Source organism: Hemibagrus wyckioides, linkage group LG19 (assembly GCF_019097595.1).
Source record: "Hemibagrus wyckioides isolate EC202008001 linkage group LG19, SWU_Hwy_1.0, whole genome shotgun sequence".
Classification (NCBI taxonomy): Eukaryota; Metazoa; Chordata; class Actinopteri; order Siluriformes; family Bagridae; genus Hemibagrus; species Hemibagrus wyckioides.
This window is the reverse complement of record NC_080728.1, coordinates 10,543,260-10,564,374: the sequence shown is the minus strand read 5'-3', so window position 1 is coordinate 10,564,374 and position 21,115 is coordinate 10,543,260. Positions and strand designations below refer to the sequence as shown.

The following is a 21,115-nucleotide window of genomic DNA, read 5'->3' as shown; positions in this document are numbered from 1 at the left end:
ATCAACGATGGATAGTGGTGTGGCAGGTAGTGGGTTGCTGGTCCACAAGTTCAAGATTCAATCTTCTAGATACTGTCTGTGTGAAGTATCTTTTCTCTGAGCACTCCAGTTTCCACTGACCTCCAAAAACTTTCTCAGATGGATTACCTACAGGGGTGTTTATGTGTAAGATGCCTTCTGTTTCCCACCTTGCATCCTGAGGTTCCAGGATGAGCTCTGGATCCCAACCATTAATTACAAAAATTAATTAAACGAATTAATACTTTATTAATTCTGTATTGTTAAAACTTGGTATGTGACAAAGTTGTTATTTATTTATTTCCTAAACATGTATAATGCTAAATATTTTCTCTTTGTATCTATGTTAGTCTGAGGTGTCGTGGATTCCTAACAAGCATTATTCGGGTATCTATGGCCTGATGAAGCTGGTCCTGACGAAGACGCTGCCATTAAACCTGCAGAAAGTCATCGTTCTAGATACCGACATCACCTTCGCCACAGACATCGCTGAGCTCTGGGCCGTCTTTCACAAATTCAAAGGTATTTTTCCACTTTTATCTGTTCACTATTTTAAAGTGTTCTACATTCATTAGGTGCATCATTATACCTGCTCTGTGTTTGATTAGATAAAAAAAAACTTTTCACAGAAGATGAAGGTCTTATCACTGAGCTTATTTTAAAGTCCCCTTGCTCTAAATGTATTCTACATTCAAAACATGAATGAAAAAATGTTCTTTTTTTGTCCCCAAACATTGTAGGGAAAAGTGGTAGTACACTTCATGCCAAGCAGCTAAGAGAGTTAAGCTGGCATTCAGGAAACCGTGTAGAGCCTGGCAGGATTATGGAGAGAAATCATAGAGGGAACTGGGATCAGCCTGGCACTTCTTCAAACATTTCTCTAATGCTATTACCCCCTTGGCCATTTGCATGTACATCCTCATACAGCATGTAGGAACCTTACAGCACTTAATTCTGCAAAATCTTCCTCCCTACAACAGAGGAAAGATTGACAGGTCAGTGTTTTAACAAAAAAAAAATGAAGCTGGAGGAAATTACGGAAGGTAGCAGGGAAAAAAATTCATGAGCCATTGTTTAAGGGCAATCTTGTTTTCTGGTATCTGGATAAGTCTTTATTAATTGCTTAAAGTCTCAGCTTATTATTTAGTCATTCTCATTAAATTATATTATCAGTAGCTATTATTTGTTATTCAATAACGTCAGTGAAAATAATAGGAAATAGGTGGCTAAACTCTCAGGGGTACTGAAATGTAATTATCCTTTTTGCTGGGCTGTTTTGTTTTTTTTAAATGCTGTAAAATGCTGTATATAGTAAACTTACTCTGAAAGGTATTTATGGATGAATTATATACTTTATGTCTTTTTTTAATGGTACACTGCATACCAGTTATAGGTAAAAGTTACATATTAAAGGTACAAAACATACCATCCTTAGTGACAAACAAGGGTACAGTTTAATACCTTTTTTCTCAGTTTTTCTCAGAGTTTATAAGAGTGTGGAATGTAAGCCTGAATCTAACAAAGGAACATGGGAGATTTGGAGTACAGCAGTCATTCCACAAACCAACAATTCTCCACTCCTGCTCTTGTTTTTACCCCCTGACCGAGTAACCAGCTCATGTGTATATGGGTATTTCTCTAGAGGAGCCATTAACACAATCAGTGGGGTACTAGAGGGACCAGAGGGATTTTAGGCTGCATTTCTGCCCATTTTAGCTCATTAATAGCCTAATGAAACTGAACCTAGTGAAATCTGTATAGAGAGGCCTCAGTGAATAGCTTGGATCTTAGACTGAAATTAAGAATATTAAAGCAAAGTGAAGTGACACTGAATGCTATGATTATTACTTTTGTAAAACAGCTAGGTTAAAGTAATCTAACACGTATCCTTCTGCAGGGCAAATAGCGCATGATCCCACCAACACTACATAATCAATGAGTGATATTCTATTGCCACAACTAGACAAATGTAAAATTGGTGAAATAAATCATGAAGTGTCACATTTCTAATCTATACTCTGTGATGTATGCCTCATTATAGAAAACAAATGTGCTACAAAATGTACAAAAACAATAAATGCACCATATTTGTAATGGCCCAACATACTTGGAGCCATTGCTTGCACTTCCACAGTAAGTCTGATAAAAATAGACTGGCAAGGAATTATTATAATAGTGCAGATATGCTCTGCGTATGAAGACCTGATGAAGCCATGTCTTTCAGATTTCATAATTTGTTGTTATGCCACACTAACTGTATATGAAATGTATGCCATTAAGCTTATTCAAACCAAACCCAGAGTCACTTCTGCCTCAAACAGTAACCTCTCTGGCCTTGAAATGGCTAATTAACTTTCTCTGTTAGCTTCTCTGCTTATTGATCCTCAAATCAACACTGTATTCACTAGAGGTCTGGCCTCTCAGACGAAAGCCAATACAGGCAATTTAGGGATTTATAACAGTTACAGACAGTAAAACTTTCCACGCAAAATTGACATTGCCTCACAGGCCAATAAAAGTTGAAGCCATATTTAGATTTCTGCCTGTTAGGAACAGCTATTTATATCTCTATGTAGAAAATCAACATAATGTATCACATGAATATAATTATCAGAGCCTAAGCCCAAGGAGACCTCTATCAATCTACTGCTGTAATAAAGAATTTCTGCTGCGGAAACACAATAATAATCAGTGGCAAGGTCACCACAGACAGACAAATTCTTCTATCCAACTTTCCCTGAAGATTTCCTTTTAGGATTTATACAGTCAGCAGGTTTGTCTCATCTTATAAGGATATATTCTGGCCATGCATTCAAAAAATTTAAAAGAGATAGAGTCCTTGCGGTGAAAAATGAAGCAGAAAGAAAGTAAAAGATATTTTATGAGATTGGATGCCTTGTGTCCTTGAAACCCTAAGAAAATAAAATGAAAAAAATATCGAATCACCCCCCAACAACCCTATAACTGCTAGACAAATCACTGGGATGTCCACCCCTAATATACACAACCTTTACACATACAGTAAATTTCTCATTAAAAAAGCCTCGTCAGATGGTGGTAGGTTGGTCAGTCATAATCTTACACATGTAGATTAAAAACAAAAAACAGATAACAATTTAAAAACTATATTTAAAAAATATTATCAAGAATATTTTTTCCCTGCCAGCCTCTGGGTATGAAACCTCTACCTGGAGATCTTAAATCTCCTGTCGATCTCTATGTAACAGCTATGAATTTATGATTGTCTCAGCAGATCTTCTGTTCCCGAGGCAATTACAGACACACATCTCATCAGTACATGAGAGTTTTGACAAAAACCATATGGAAATAAATAAATCTACAGAGTAAGCAGTAAGGTCATTGGTGTGAATAATAGAACCTAGTAAATAATCCATTTTGATTTTTGTGAGCAAACATTTTGTACTCATTACTTAGATTATCAAAAATGTCTATCCATGAGATGTGAGCATTGCCTTTAAGCGAGTTATTTTTTCAAGCTCTTGTTGTCACAGTGAAAGAGAAATTGAATAATGTTTTTAAAGTAGATGAAAACAGAGCTGCTATTTTTTATTCAGTTATGGGGTCTGGTTAACTGTAGCATTAATTCTGTCCTTAAGAAACAATAGTTACAGACCTTTACAGTGGGAAGAAGCTCTGCATTTTAACATCAGAGAATGCTGCTATAAGTTATCGCTCAGAAATGTGCAAAAAGTGAAGTTCTTTTCCCCCCCGAATAAAAAGATGAGCCAATCTCAGTGTAATTCAGGAATGACTGACAGTTACACAGAAGTTTTCAACTGTCCTTCTCCTCTCGATTTTCCTGTTGGAAAGATGTGTTAATGTGGCACCCTTGCTTTCTGTCAAGGTAAATGCAGCATGTGAAAAAATATATATAAAAATGTGTTCAACCTGGTCAAAAATAATAAGGAACAAGGTGATTTTCAAAGATCAATGCTGTCTAATATCAAATAGGCCTGCAAGTATAATAATACCAAAAACACTGCTAATTATCCTCCTCTCTGCAGCCTATACACTGGGAGTGTACATATATACAGCGTTTTACAATAAGCACCATGCAAGTGTTCTGTTAATGCTAGATTGTAATTGAATAAGAAAACTAAATGAAGTCATGTGAGACACTACTCCTACACAAATCAGTAAATTGCACCTTTCATTGTACATGCAGTATATATCTCTTGGTGGTTAGATAGCTTAATGTAGAGTGATAATGACTACCAGGTCATAAGTTACCATACTGTCCTGTATTACTTATCTGGTATATAAAGAAATCCCTGATAAAGGCTCATCAGTCTTCAGTGGAACAGAATTTCATTGAGGAAAGATCCACAAATGTTTTCTATTACTAAAATGCAATAAGAGCTTTGATTATTCAAGATTCTCTGTGTGTGTGTCTTTTCTCTCAGGTCAGCAAGTGCTTGGGCTGGTAGAGAATCAGAGTGACTGGTATTTAGGGAACCTATGGAAGAACCATCGACCATGGCCAGCTCTAGGCAGAGGCTTCAACACTGGTGAGTGATGGTGTTACAAAAAACTTGAAAAAATTGAAAAAAGATTTGAAAAAAAAAAGTATTTCACAGAATCCTAGTCTTAATCCTAGCGCTCTGGTTCGCAAGACTTTGCTAAACCACAGGCTTTCACATATCAGTCAGTTTCTTGATATAGTTACTTTTTTCACAAACTCATTCCCCTTCAAAAAACAGTGTCTGACGTCAGGCAAATGACCTCTTCTTGTGAAAGCTGGTTGTTTATTGTTCGTTTATCAAGCAACAAAATACACCTGGAAGATTTTGTTCGGCTGCCCCCTGTTCAGAATCGCCACAGCGGATCATTTGGTCAGTGTATTTTGGGTTGGAACAGGTTTTACAACGGATGCCCTTCCTGACACAACCTTCCCATTTTATCCGGGCTTGGGAGAGTTAACTCTTCAGTGGCTGGGTTATCTCCCTGCCTGGGAATCAAACCTGGGCCATGGCAATAAGGCCTACAAGATTTAAATAGCTTGTATTACTACATTTCTCTCACAGAGCAAAATGTAATAAAACAAGCACATTTAAATAATCCATTATTTCATTTCAAAATTCCTCTTAACTTTTAACAATTTAACAAAGTCCTGGAGCAATTTAAGATATGTATGAGCTCTTATAAATAAATAAAAAAGCTTGGATCAGTATGAATGTTTAACGAACATGTGCATGTAAGGAAATATGTAATGAAACATTTAATTCATGATAATTCATGATGTGGTTTGTGTGTTTATGTGTTACAGGTGTGATTCTCCTGCTGTTGGATCGTTTGAGGAAGCTCAGATGGGAGCAGATGTGGAGACTGACAGCAGAGAGAGAGCTGATGAGCATGCTGTCTACATCGCTAGCAGATCAGGTACACACACATACACAGACACTTAGTGCCGCTAAACATATTATTTACACCATGAATTTAACTAGTACTTAGAGCCTCTTTCCCGCTGTCCCTCGTTTCCATTTAAAGCATGTTTAGAATGGCAAAAGACATCAATTATGCGCTTGCTAATAAAGCATTCAGATTCTTCTATTCACTAGATAAAAAGAAGTAATGTGTTACTGTTTATTACTATAAAGATGTTAAAAGCCTATACTCTGTTCTGTCAGTCTTCTGCTATGTTCCTTCTGTCTACAAAATCTCATCGGCTTGCCATTCACTAGCCCCATTCATCACTCTTTTATCACTTTCTACATTATCTGGATTATAGCCTTTAATGTAGCCAATTGAATATGTGAGTCTAAGTGATATGGTGTCTGGGAAGGCTTTTGTACAGCAGCTTTTCATACTGAAAGAGACGCGTCCAATTCAGTAGTGTCCACAGATGTCTGGGGATGTTTGTAGCTGATGGAATGTTAAGTGTAGGGTTTTTTTTTTTTCCGCAGGATATCTTCAATGCTGTCATCAAACAAAACCCTTTCCTGGTGCACCAGCTGCCCTGTTTCTGGAATGTTCAGCTGTCGGATCACACGCGCTCCGAAAAGTGTTACAGAGACGTGTCTGACCTCAAGGTGAGGGGCAAGTGAGATAAAACAAAGTGTTAAAATGATGGCCAGAAATTCATAAATGGATTTTTTTTTACTGATTCATTTATAGTTCATATCACTGTTATTTCTAATAGAAAACAAATTCTGAGCATATATATAAAAAAAGAATATTTTTACTTTATTATGTAGAAAATTTCATATAATAATAATGTTCTCAAGTAGTTGGAGATGATTTACTCAAGTAGTTGGAGGTGATTTACATTTTCTAATTTCCTTGAATTTGCTGTCAGTATGCATGGAAGTGTTAAAAAGAAACAGCTTTCCAGAAATCCAAATGTAGATGAGCATTGAGCAAGCCGGAGGTGACAGTGACAAGAAAAATCTCCTTGCCAAAACATGAGGAGGAAACCTTGTTCAACAAACCTCGACTCTTCTGGGACTATAGGATAGTGGGATTATGTATCATTACAGAATATTACAGTAAAGGCAAACAATAAAAAAGTGTTGTAAGTAAAAGTGCAAAAGTCTGTTGAAAGGATATTGCATATTTTTAATAAAACTCCTGGGACGAGCTTGATAATTATAGTAGGAGTTCCTAAAATCCTAAAAGTTCCTTGTTGAGAATATTTGCAGATACAAGGGTGAAACTTGGGCATAAACTGTTTTTGGGAAATGCGACTCTTTGTGGTATCCATGTGGGGTGATCTACAGCAGCAGTGAGTCACAAGTGCAGCAGCTCCATGCAATCGTAGTATCAGGATGAATCAGGCAGATCCAGAGGGCGAGAGGATTCACAGGAGTAGAAAGGTGTCAGGATCAGATACTGGCATCATTTCAGGCAGCAAGAAAAAGTCTATGCCTAAACATGCTGGCTGATGAATAATAGATTTTTTTGGCTGTCTGAATGTACAGGTGATACACTGGAACTCTCCTAAGAAGCTGCGGGTGAAGAACAAGCATGTGGAGTTTTTCAGGAACCTTTATCTGACCTTTCTGGAGTACGATGGCAACCTGCTGAGGAGGGAGCTATTCGGCTGTCCAAGTGAAACTGACCACAATAGTGAGAACGTAGGTACATATAGAATTATCCAGAAGAGTGAGGGTGAGAGATATACACTAGAAAAAGACAATGCAGACAATAAAACAAATGATATCCACAGGATTCATATACTGTATATGTAATGACTGATTGATTGATTGCTTTATAATATTTTATGTACATTATTAAGATGTTTGTGGTGTTTCAGCTCCAAAAGACTCTAATGGAGCTGGATGAGGATGACCCATGTTACGAGTTCCGGAGAGAGCGCTTCACTGTGCATCGCACACACCTCTACTTCCTGCACTACGAGTACGAGCCCAGTGCAGACCAGACTGATGTTACACTCGTGGCCCAGCTCTCCATGGATAGGTAAGAGCAAGTTAATAACATTCTGAACATCAGAAGTATTTTATTTTGCAAACTTCTGATATTTCTGGTAGTCAGTCAAATAATTCCTTACCTATACCAATTATTATTAAAGCTTTTGCATTGCTCAGCTTAGAATCCGCAACTCTGATGATATGGGTGGATGGAGAAAATATAACAATGACATGCACAATTGAACCAGCTTATGACTCACCTTAGAGGTGAAAGATGCAAAGATACAAGGCAGCTGCCAAAGAATTTATTTCTCCAACAAACAACAGGGTGTACCACACACTAGTAAAAGTAGAATTGGGGACAAAGGCCATGCTGGGCATCTCAAAAGAACAAGTGTAAGGGAGGTCTTGCATTAGCAGCAAGTAAGTGCCTGTGCCTTTCTCAGAGAGGCAAGGATTTGTCTCTGCCTTTGGTAAAGTATTTGGGCCCCAGATTCAGGGTGATAACACACTTTTGATAGTCTCTTAGTTTCAGCAAGCCCAAGGGAATTACCACTGTGGTTGCCATCAACAATCCTAGAATCTGCAGCCTGAGATGGTATCACACATATTGGTTTGCTTGAATCCGACTGGTGAATGAAATAATGTCCACTTCATGTTGGGGTGAGAGAGAAGCTAACATTCTCAATAAATCAAGCTTTTTTCAGAGTTTACCATGACACAGAGAGCGATAACACAGGCCAGGAAGGTGGACATGTCATGAATTGCCTGCTCCTTAGTGGGGGTGCATAGTCAGTTGTTAAAATATGGCACTGCTGGCCATCAGAAGAGACAGGGCCACCTGCATACATCTTTAAAACATCCATACATAGCACTAGAGAGAGACTGAATGGTATTACTTTGTTGAATTGGCACGTCTCAAAAAGCAATCGAAAAATTAGACAAATAGCTTCAACTCGTGCATGAACTAGTCCTGTTTTTACATGGCATGAATTACATCTGACAATTTTAATTCATATTGAGGGTGAGTGCTTTTATGGACAAGTTCATCCATCTCCAATTAATCCTGTCTCTGTTAAAGAGGGAAGAGCAATCTTGTTAGGGTCTGATATTGACAAGTCCCTGAGCTCCAGACATGTTAATAGTTAATGGCAGAAGCAACTAATTATTAGGACCTAATAATCTGATGACAACTGGCCAATGTTTTTTCTTGGTAAAATGTCCCACAGCCAGCCCCTGTACTTGGGTGTGTGGAGCCCTTTGCGCTGGGGCCCTTTACAAGTGGATGTGCTGCTTAGAACCCACCATCCAGAGTGAATAAGAACCATTAGGCACTCTGTTGGTGTGATGCTGCCTGCCTAAAGCTTGCATAAGCTGGACAGGACCTCATGCGTGTCTTGTTGGAATGCAGAACTTGGTTGTGGTAACCTAAAGCAATGTGTCACTGGTTTGTTTGGTCCTGCTGATTTTGTGATTTTGAAGCATTCACTCTCTGTTCCAGGGCCATTTTGGCACAGATCTGAGAAGGCAAAGTGCGCTAACAACACTGATCCCACTGAGTGTTGGACTGCTAGGCATTGTGTTAAAAGGTGTTCAGTGAGGATATTGTGATTAAATGTTTGTTACTAGGGGCATATATTAACAGGAAAAATAATCAATACTATCGGTAGATAGGCTGCTGAGGATGCTAATATGCAATTAATTGCAATAACAAAGGGCTCCAGAAAACACACATATGCACTATGTGCATATTTAGGATAAATATCACATTAAGACTATAAGACCATTGTGAGACTTCTTTAAACATGCTTTAAGGGAATACATGGCTTCATTACTTTTAAGTAATTTGAATTTTAAGTCCTCTAAATTTATAGCAGGTTCTTGTTGTTCGTATATACCATTTCAATTCTATGTGGAGGGTTTAAAAGTAAAACTGTTGTGTTACCTCAGGAAAGAAGAAACTGTCTGAAAGCCCTCAAAACAACATACCTATGATGCAATGTTGTTTAAATCCTGGTAGTTGAAGAAACCCCTCAGTGTCAGGGCAAGTCCTTTACACCTTAACACATGTGTTTTTTTGCTATTTGCATGCCTTAGGCTGCAGATGCTAGAGGCCATCTGTAAACACTGGGAAGGACCCATCAGTCTGGCTCTCTACCTGTCTGATGCTGAGGCACAGCAATTCCTGCGCTATGCCCAGGGTTCTGAGGTGCTCATGAGCAGAAGCAATGTGGGATACCATATCGTCTACAAAGAGGGCCAGTTCTACCCCGTCAACCTGCTGCGCAATGTTGCCATGAAACAGGTCAACACACCCTACATGTTCCTGTCTGATATTGACTTCCTGCCTATGTACGGACTCTACGAATACCTCAGGTAAGATGATCCTTATAGCAAGAGTTCGAATGCAGTACCTTTAAAATGCCACACATGCACATGTTTATTATGTTCCAACTCCCCACTCACCTTAACTAAGTACCGGTGTCATATGATCTAAAGCAAAACTAAAATTGGACAAGCTAGGGCTTCCAGATAGCTGGATTTAGAACCTACCATAAGAAAATATGAGGCAGGTGGAACATGAGGGTTAGCAATTTCACACTCAATTCCCAGTCATGCAGTATAATGTTTGTCTTGCAGGAAATCTGTAGTACAGCTGGACATGGCGCACACTAAAAAAGCTCTGGTTGTGCCTGCATTTGAGACTCTGCGATACCGGCTGTCCTTTCCCAAATCCAAGGCTGAGCTTCTGTCCCAGCTGGACATGGGCACTCTCTTTACCTTCAGGTGAAAACTTTGAACTTTATTCATTACTTAAGAAAGAAATTGATAAATGTTTCAGTATTTAGGGTGATATTCAGATTTGACAGCATAAAGTTGAATAAAATGTACATCAGTACTTAGAATAAGGAAGGTTTTCCTTATTCAGAGTTAACTTATGCAGATGTTAACTTTTTTTTTGCTTTTTTCTTTGCTGTCAGCTGAAGTATGATATAACATGAAAGCAAGAGACAATTTATAAAGAAGCAAATAAAAAAAGACTATTACATTATATGGTCACCATTACCCATACTCTTCTGGAAAAGCCTTCCACAAGATTTTGGAGCATGGCTGTGTGGATTTGCTCATCCATCCACATGAGCATTAGTGAGGTCAAGCAATGTTGTTGGGTAAGAAATCTCCAGTTCATCCCAAAGGTGTTTGAGGTCAGGACACTGTTGAGGCCACTTGAAATCTTCCACATCAACCTTATGGCTTTTGGTCATATTGTGTGTAAATGAGTAGTACTGAGTAGTATTGAATAGTCATCAATACAGACTGGTTTTCGGAAACAAGTAAGGATAGAGTTGAAAATGTCTTTAAAAACCCCCAGATGCTGTAGACATTCCATCCTCCATCCATCATTAAGCCAGGATTTTAGCATCATTAAGCTATACTGTTAGTAAAGCTGTGCTACATTCACAAAAGTACATTGTAAGAATTGATTAAATAGTGTTACATGATACACAGTTTTGTACATTTTATTGCACCAATTTATTTATTTGCATAGCAGTGTAGCCTAAAAAGAGCAATGAAGCTGGAAATTGATATGGAAATTTGTTGCTTTTGCACAAATGTTAACTGAAATACAGTTTGCCACAAAATATAGCAATGTTGAAAAGCTTTTTGCATTAAAAAATTTCTAGTCATGCAACACTTAATGTGTGGATGAGATATGGGCTATTTTACAATGCTTTTAATTTACTATTTTTATTTGCAGAATTAATAAAGTAATGCTTTGCAGAATTAATAAAGTAATTAACAAATGTTTTTGTTAATACAATGTACTCTATAAAAAATGAACCAACATTTTAAAGAATAAGCTGAGTATTTATCTGCTATGGTACCAGCTCACGTTTATATTTTATATTTACATTTAAGACATTTGGAGGGTGCCTTTATCCAGAGCGACTTATAGGAGTACTTTGAGGTCTTTATTTTTGAGGTCTCTAAATACATCATCATACCAGTTCACTAGGTCATGGACTAAGAGTTCAATGAGTCTTAAAGTCTTATTAGGGAGATTAATGTAGTAGAAAAAGTGTTTAAATAAAAAATGCGAATTTAAGTACTTCATGAAGAGGTAGGTTTTTGTCATATGAAGGCAGCCAGTGACTCAGCTGTTCGTTCCACTACTTAGACACCAGAGCAGAAAATAGCATTTGATTCATGCCTTCCGTGTATGCTGAGAAATGGTGGGTCCACATGAGCAGTGCTAGAGGGTCACAGGGAGCGGGATGCAGTGCAGGGTGTGAAAAGCACTTTAATATAGATGGATGCTGGTCCACTTTTGGCTTTGTATGCAAGCATCATTGTTCTAATCTGATGTGGGCAGCTAGAGGAAGCTGGTGGAGGGATCGATGTGGTGGTGTGGGAGAACATGGGAAGGTTGAAAACAAGTCATGCAGCTGCATTCTAGATCAGTTGCAGAGGTCAAATAATACTCAGAGGCAGAAGCATGTTGCATTAGTTCAGTCTCAAAATGACAAGGGACTGAACAAGCACCTGAGTGACCTCTGTGGATAGAAATGGAAACATCCTTCTGATGTTGTGAGGGAGAAACTGGCATGAGCATGTCAGTTTAGCCGTTTGAGATGAGAACAATTGATTGTCCATGGTTGCCTCAAGGTTGCCTGCAGTGACAAGAAGTAAGATCTGAGAGTTGAGAGGAGATCACATGAAATCAAGATTCTTATTTGGGGATTTATCTCCTGGGATGAACAGCAGTTCAGTTTTGTTGGGATTCATTTCAGCTGATGTGCTGTCATGTATGATGAGATGTTTGCCAGTCATACATGAATGTTTGAGGAAGAAAAGGAAAGAATGAGTTGAGGCTCATTCGCATAGTATGATATGACCTCACGTGGGAGAACAGAAGGGAACCAAGCATGGAGCCTTGTGGGACACCTGTGGAGAGCCTGCATGGAGCAGATGTGATTTCCTGCCATGTCACCTGATACAACAGCCTCTCTATCTAGGAAGCAAACCATTTATATGCTGTGCCATGAATTCCAAGACTCATGAGGATGGACAAGAGAATTTTGTGGTCAAGGCAGATGACTACTGGAGATGAAGCAGCATAGAGTTTCTCAGTGAAGGCCACAAGTGTAGATTTTGTGGAATGCGTTGCTTTAAAGCAAGACTGGTTAGGATCTTGTAAATTGTCCTGGGTGAGAAAAAGAGACAGAAGATCGTAGTCTGTGAATTTGAGGGTTTTATTAAGTGATACCTCTTGGTAGTTGCTGATGTCTTAGGGATCCAGAGTAGGTTTTTTTAAAGACAGGAATAACCCTAGCTGTCAACAATGCAGTTGGTACCATACCAGATGTTATGGAATCATTAATGATAACAGGTAAGGATAGTAGTAGTATGTCTTGTCAATTGGTCTGGAACATTATGGAAGGGATGGGAAGGGACCCATCTGGCAGGTGGGATCTGGTAGATGGGATTGCAGTACAAGATGACTTGCAAGATCTCTTCTATTGATAGAGGAGAAAAAAATTGTCAGAGAAAGACAAGTTAATCCTGTGTAGTGTAGGAGTCAGGATTGGAGAGACAAGAGAATGTGTCACAATATCAAAGTTTCAGATGAGTCAGTAGGTCAGTTGTGGGCTACTTTAAATGTAAAACTCTTCATTACTCTCCATGCTCAACTCTCCAAATAGTCTATATGTGCCCTGTTTTCTAATCCAAGAATAACATGGATGCATGATGAATTTAGTAGCCATCTATAGTTTTGTATCTGGGGCAAGTCCTTGAAGGCTCGGGCTCATCTCTTATGAGCACACAATGTGATTTATGGTCTCTGCATTCATATGAAAGTCAATTGACACTTAGCTGAGTTGGTCTATTTTTAAATGGTTAAATGTGTCTGTTGTTTTTATTAATGCTTTATCAAGTAATTTTACAACTTCAAATCTTCAAATCTTATTTCTCAGGTACCATGTTTGGACAAAAGGTCATGCTCCAACCAACTTCGCAAAATGGCGGACAGCCACGACGCCGTACAGAGTGCAGTGGGAGGCTGACTTTGAGCCGTATGTGATGGTGAGGAGGGACAGTCCAGAATATGACCGCAGATTTGTGGGATTCGGCTGGAACAAAGTGGCTCACATTATGGAGCTTGATGCGCAGGTAAACCAACTGAACTGTCTGCTCCTGCAGACATACTGCATATCTAGATTACAATTTTCCCAAAAGATTCTAATGCTCATGAAGAAGCCAGCTAGCTTTAATCTGATGTATTCATGTGATGTATTTATTGAACTTCACAAGAGACAAAACCAAATATCCATGTGATGGGTTTGATGTAATACATTATAGAATACAGCATACACTGCTTTTAAGGATCGCTTGCTGCTTTCATCTACATCAAATACTGTATTTAATGTGAAAACATGAAATATCAATAAACCCATTATGCGCCACTAATGAACTTACATGACTTGTATGAGAACATATTTGTGTTGATGAAGTGGGGTGAAATTATAGATCAAAAATCCTCAAATTGTAGAATTTATTTCTTTTTATGCTTTACACAACATGTATTATTATTATTATTATTATTATTATTATTATTATTATTATTATTATTATTATTATTATTATTTAAAGATCCAGAACTTAAGTGTGCTCACAGCAATTGATTTCTGACCTGCCTGTATTTAAATCACTGTTTTTCAAATCCATTTTTTATATCTCCCTCCACCATTTCATATCAACTTTTATTTCTATTTTAAATTCACATGTATTGATTAGGTTTTTGTTTCGGAACAGTGCAAACTTCTGCTTTCAGTACATCGATTCAGTAATTCTCAAACTATGAAGAAAAAACCCCCACAACGTATAACATCCTTCTTCCTGTGCATAAAGCCTATACTGACATGTTGTGTGATGATACATTGTCTTCTAAGGCTTATATATTTAATTTTTACTTTTTTAATTTACGTTTCTTTTTCTTTTGCAGGAATACGAGTTTGTGGTTCTACCCAATGCCTATATGATCCACATGCCTCATGCGCCGAGCTTCGACATCACCAAGTTCCGGTCCAATGAGCAGTACCGTGTTTGCCTCAAGACTCTTAAAGAAGAGTTTCAGCAGAACATGTCCCGCCGCTACGGATTTGCCGCACTTAAATACATGACTGCGGAAAATAACAGCTAGCACCTCTGCCATACTAAAATCCTGCATGTGAGATGGACAAAACGACTTTAGATTAACATAAAATAATGGCAGAAATGGACAGTAATAAGTGATGGAAAGTAAGTGGACAGCAGTAAGTGATGAAATCTTCAAACCACAGAGCGGCTGGTACGCTCATTAAAAACAGACTTTAGACGGACAAGTAAATTAATTTCCATAACGCCCTACAGCTCTACACCTCTGACTAGATGGATGGTTATTCCAGTACCTAACTTCAAACTGCAAATTTAAACCTTTGACATGTATATTTTTTCCAGGTTTTTCCTATTTTTGCCTCAAATCAAAATCAAGGTAGCAAAACTACTTCAAAAGCTTAGTTTTGTTTTGCTTTAAGGAAGTCATCTTTAAGGTTGTTTTGACAGATTTAAATACACTGTTTTCACCTTAATAGATAAATAAATATTTTCCAGGGTATTAAAAAATGCAATTATGTACAATTAACCTAGTATGAACTAGACTGGAATAGATGAAACGGTATCAGCTCCAAATTTAGCTGAACAGCAAAGAGTAAGAGAAAAATGCCAAAACATACAGCTACAGATTCAACTACCCAACTGCCAAGAGATCAAAATATGAAACATCAAATACAGCAAAGGTCTGAAAAGTAATTGAGCCTAGAAAGGAAATATGATTCATTACTTCGACGAAAAATGTCACTGGAGAAAGTAATTATGAAATAAAGCCGGTGTTCATACATGCAACAAACAGAAGAGAAACAGACAGATATTTATATTCCTTTAGATAATTAAGGTTATTCCAGATAATCAAATCTTTTCTCCATAATATCATGCTGTACTGTTGTATACTATGATGAAAACAATGTTATGGCATTAGCGAAGAGCTGCAAGCGGTTCCTCTGAGCCAGTGAAAACCCCAGAACAATGTTGTTAAAATGAATATGTCTATTTTGATAATAAAAAAAATCTTAATAATTTGTTTTTATCTTCTTGATCTGATAGTGGTACAATAATACATTCTGATTTACACCTGCTTTATGTAATGACTGTATAAATCTGAGTCACTGCAATTAAGACAGTGGTCTGCGGTTTAGGTGACTGACACGAAAAGGGGAAACTCATTCACTACCTGTCTTTAATGTCTTTGAACAGACTAACCACAGCCCCAAATCCCAACCTCTGAATTTCATTTAACACTTATGTCAGTGTGCATGACTCTGTAAACTGTTAAGAAAATACATTTTCCCATATATTTATTCAGGCTTTTTATCACAGGCAAAGTTGAGGAACTGTGAATGGGCTGAATGACTTTACCACTTTAACAAGACACAGGATTTTATATATATTGTGTCATCCAACAAGGCCAGGGGCTATGGGTTTGAAAAGTGAAAGCTGGATGACAGTATTTATTTAATTATACAGCATGATTCATGGAGTATTGTGTCTTCCATATTGGCTCTTGGGTTGGCAGGATATATGTTGGAAAAGGCATCAGCTTTGCAATTCTTCAATCCCGATCTGGTTGGTATTTTAAAACAAGAAAAAAGCTTGAAAAGACATTCTGCTGATTCAAATTCTCTTATGAGCTTTTATGATCAGTGAATACAGTGACAGGATGTTTAGCCCCTTGTTACCAACTGTGCCACTCTTGTAAGGGCTCTTTGATGGCCAGGTTCCTTCCAGGTACAATTTTTTAAAATAATGAAATGCAGTGGGATGCATCTTTGCTGAAGAGCTATGATGCTGACATAGAACACCTTCACCCCTTCTTATGGGGCATCTACATTGACTATTAAAGGTCAAATTTGGGATAAGACGGATTAGAAAGTGTGCCATAGTGAACCTCATCTCTGGACATCTCTGGATGTGTGTGATTCTCCAGAATTGGAGTATATCAGGATTTGTCTATATAGGCTGTAATGAATTTACCTAGCATGTCCTGGAGAACATAATTTGCAATTCCCTGGAACACTAAGGGGGACATTGCCTTGTGGCATTGCCAAATAGTCACAGTAACCAGAAGTAATAATGAATGCTGTCTTCTTCTTTAATCATGACAAAATTATATGCACCATGAATGTCAAGTTTAGAAAAAAAAATAAAAAATACACAAATAAATAAATAAAAGCACTGAGCTGTTCTAAGACTGAGGGCATGGTAGAGAGAGTGAATAATGATACTTGACTGTAATTTGGTTAAGGCTACAAAAATCAGTACACAGCCTGAGGCCTTATACCTTTCTTTTACTCAAAGAAAGCTGCTGGAAATCATGCAGGAGATGTGGAATGGCTGCTGTAGCTTGGTGCTGTATCATTGTACTCTTCCATTACTTTGCTTTCCATGTTTATCTTTGTCTTTATCGAATTGGAGATGCAAGATCAGAGAGCAAATCAATGGCATAGCCATAATATCTGTCAGGGGGATCAGCATATGTTTTGGCCTTACTGAATGACTCCCAAAACATCTCCCGTCATACCACTCGGAGATGCTATCTCACACATCCACTGTGAGGCATTCAAGAGATGTGGAGGCAATGTTATAACAAAATAAACATATCATGGTAATGGGAGAACCAGACAGTTTTTCAGACCTGGAGATTTTTGGATTATATACACTATATTGCCAAAAGTATTCGCTCACCTGCCTTGACTCGCATATGAACGTAAGCGACATCCCATTCCTAATCCATAGGGTTCAATATGACGTCGGTCCACCCTTTGCAGCTATAACAGCTTCAACTCTTCTGGGAAGGCTGTCCACAAGGTTTAGGAGTGTGTTTATGGGAATTTTTGACCATTCTTCCAGAAGCGCATTTGTGAGGTCACACACTGATGTTGGACGAGAAGGCCTGGCTCTCAGTCTCCGCTCTAATTCATCCCAAAGGTGTTCTATCGGGTTGAGGTCAGGACTCTGTGCAGGCCAGTCAAGTTCCTCCACACCAGACTTTGTCATCCATGTCTTTATGGACCTTGCTTTGTGCACTGGTGCACAGTCATGTTGGAAGAGGAAGGGGCCAGCTCCAAACTGTTCCCACAAAGTTGGGAGCATGGAATTGTCTAAAATGTCTTGGTATGCTGAAGCATTCAGAGTTCCTTTCACTGGAACTAAGGGGCCAAGCCCAGCTCCTGAAAAACAACCCCACACCATAATCCCCCCTCCACCAAACTTTACACTTGGCACAATGCAGTCAGACAAGTACCGTTCTCCTGGCAACCGCCAAACCCAGACTCGTCCATCAGATTGCCAGATGGAGAAGCGCGATTCGTCACTCCAGAGAACGCGTCTCCACTGCTCTAGAGTCCAGTGGCGGCGTGCTTTACACCACTGCATCCGACGCTTTGCATTGCACTTGGTGATGTACGGCTTGGATGCAGCTGCTCGGCCATGGAAACCCATTCCATGAAGCTCTCTGCGCCCTGTTCTTGAGCTAATCTGAAGGCCACATGAAGTTTGGAGGTCTGTAGCGATTGACTCTGCAGAAAGTTGGCGACCTCTTCGCACTATGCGCCTCAGCATCCGCTGACCCCGCTCCGTCAGTTTACGTGGCCTACCACTTCGTGGCTGAGTTGCTGTCGTTCCCAAACACTTCCACGTTCTTATAATACAGCTGACAGTCGACTGTGGAATATTTAGGAGCGAGGAAATTTCACGACTGTATTTGTTGCACAGGTGGCATCCTATCACAGTTCCACGCTGGAATTCACTGAGCTCCTGAGAGCGACCCATTCTTTCACAAATGTTTGTAAAAACAGTCTGCATGCCTAGGTGCTTGATTTTATACACCTGTGGCCATGGAAGTGATTGGAACACCTGATTCTGATTATTTGGATGGGTGAGCGAATACTTTTGGCAATATAGTGTATCTGTAGTCATGACAACCCAAGTACCATGAGGTTGTTGGGAGACTCCATGATGAAGGGAAGTCGCCATGCACAGTGGAATATTTTGGTGAGTGAAAGCGCATTCACAGGCTGCTTTGCCATCCTGAGATTGAGTGTGGACTGGATCTTTCACAGGTTATAAAGGTTTCATGAGCTAATGAGCGGTATTGGATTCATGCAAAGTTTCTGGTTGCTCCTGAGCACAGAAAGGCAGGATGTAGTGTGTGAATGGTAAAGTACGACTTGTTTGCAGAAAGATTGTTCAGAAAGGAAGTCATTGGCCATTTTGAGCACTCGCTGTTAGAGTAATCGCTGGAGAATTACTAATGTTATATTTATTCAGGATTTGTGTTTGCCAGTTTGAGAATAATTTAATCCCTGTGCTGATTTGTCAACCTCTGCTACTCTGGCCATAATGCCAAATCATCAGTTATACACTCAGCACTAACATCACTTTTTTCTCCCTCCACCACTGTCCTTCTCACTGTCCTCTGAGGAATCATTTTCTTTAGTGTCTACACCTCAATCACCTTCTTCGCAGGACCTAATTCTACATCATGTCGCTACTAACTCCTCTCTCTGGTGTAGAGAGCCCTCTACAAGCAAGATGAACACAGGAAGGATATTAGTCTGAGCCAGAAATGGCAGGTTTGATATGTCCTCACGTTCAGGTTCATGTGCATAGTATATTGAATAGTATTTGAGGTAGTAATGGCACTAATACTTGCTTAACACATGCTAATATATTTAGGCTTTCATGACTGTTATTCAGATTGTTTTTGTGGCTATTATTGTAAATTAATACATTCTGAATAGTTGGTATTTATAAAGATGGTCGATATATATATTTGCAGTCCAGGCCAAATGTTCTTTCTGGTAAAAATGTTAGTGTGTTAAATCTTACAAGTCAGGGCTTAGACTGACTCACATCCACAGCAACATTAACAGGAGCAGTGTAATCTTGTGATGGGTCTGCTGCTTCACTTTCTGTGACTGTTAACAAAGTGTTTAACATGTTTAATCATTTTTCATTCGCATTATATTTTCCAGTTTCTTATTATGCCAACTTAATGTTAAGTGTGCTCAGTAATGTTTCAGTGAAAGATTCGCACAGTCCTTCTGTATTTACGTTTTAGTAAACGTTGTTTACATATTGTTTTCCACATTTGCTAACATCTTATCTCTAAAGATTTGTCTCAAGTTCAAACACCTTATGTTACCTCAGTGTTTAGAGGGAGATAAGAGCAGCTTGGAAACATATTTAGGAAAATGCAGACTAATATACAGCACACATCTATTTACACAACACAGCATCAGCATATTAGGTCATTGTTGCCTCTAACAATTTTGTTCTCACTTGCTGTCTTAGGAAAGAAATTTGGGAGTAGTCATTTCCCCTCACTTTGTTTCTTTTTCTTCTTCTTCCTCTCATTCTTTTACTGGTATCCCGATTATTGTTGTAAGCGTCGCAACTCCAAAATTCACCACACTCACATAACTGCTTCTGTCTGCTGAGTCCACTCTCTCACAGCCAATTAGTGTTTGGAATTGCTCCTAGACAACCAATCAAATCATGCAAATTGCATGTATATTGTGCTCATGGGAGGTTTGAGCAAAGACATGTGCCAGAGCTTGTCAGACAGGCCAGATTCAAACAGACATGTAGCACAGATTTGGCATATATCTGAATTAATAATAATAATAATAATAATAATAATAATAATAATAATAATAATAATAATAATAATAATAATAATAACAATACAGTGTCACCTTCGATCCAAAACACCATTCGCTCTTGCCAATGGCCCTGATTGCAACTGTTGCAATCTATTTTTTTGCACACAATATCATACGCACTGAGAGGTAAGTTAAAACATATATCAAAATGGGAATTTATACTATGGATAGTGCTGATACAAGTCTCTGAATACCTGGAGATTATTATTATTATTATTATTATTATTATTATTATTATTATTATTATTATTATTATTATTATTATTATTATGTGTTTGCAATTCTTTGCCAAGCTTTATTGGAAATACTTCTTGTTTTATTCAGATTTGGGGAAGCTATTCTTCCTGTTCATGTGTCTTTTGGCAAGACATTGCTAGTCTATTCAGCATTCATGATTACATTAAGAATAAACATTAATTAAGTGTTATCTAAACAGCTACCCATAGGCTATGTGGACCTCATGCATGTGGCATGATAAAAACTTGCTTGTTGCCCCCACCCCCTAAGGTCTTACCCAGTGTATTGTTCAGGATAATTAGCCATCATTCTTTTACAATGAGCTAGGGATCCTGACAGGATAAAAACAATGATATGTATTTTATTTATAGCTATACAGAAGTACTTTTCGGGATCAAAATACAAACCACCTTTCTTCAATGCACCCTTACTAAATCTAAACTAAACACTGACAAAAAGAGCAATGTGAAATCCGACTCTCCAACTCAGGTAGACAGGGCTGCTAAATTTGTTCCACCTTGGTGCATCACCAGTTTCACTAATGATCTCTTTAACAACAAAGAAATTTTAATTAGTAAAAGTGGCTGTTGATCAGTTGAAAAGTGATTGCAAATTTATAATAGAGATCCATAGCCACTGCAGCCCAGAATT

General features: G+C 38.4%; 1 protein-coding gene across 1 annotated transcript in view; it reads left to right on the top strand.

Annotated features, from left to right (window-relative positions):
- LOC131369715 (xylosyl- and glucuronyltransferase LARGE1-like) overlaps positions 1-15,559 on the top strand; it is a 44,778-nt gene extending 29,219 nt beyond the window's left edge. The window contains exons 6-15 of the mRNA XM_058416543.1: positions 369-540; positions 4,443-4,547; positions 5,306-5,418; positions 5,943-6,068; positions 6,957-7,112; positions 7,292-7,455; positions 9,504-9,782; positions 10,047-10,193; positions 13,385-13,580; positions 14,413-15,559. Coding sequence (XP_058272526.1) covers positions 369-540; positions 4,443-4,547; positions 5,306-5,418; positions 5,943-6,068; positions 6,957-7,112; positions 7,292-7,455; positions 9,504-9,782; positions 10,047-10,193; positions 13,385-13,580; positions 14,413-14,610 — 1,656 coding nt within the window. The 3' untranslated portion in view covers positions 14,611-15,559. The remainder of the gene's footprint in view (positions 1-368; positions 541-4,442; positions 4,548-5,305; positions 5,419-5,942; positions 6,069-6,956; positions 7,113-7,291; positions 7,456-9,503; positions 9,783-10,046; positions 10,194-13,384; positions 13,581-14,412) is intronic.
- The last annotated feature ends 5,556 nt before the right edge of the window (positions 15,560-21,115 follow it).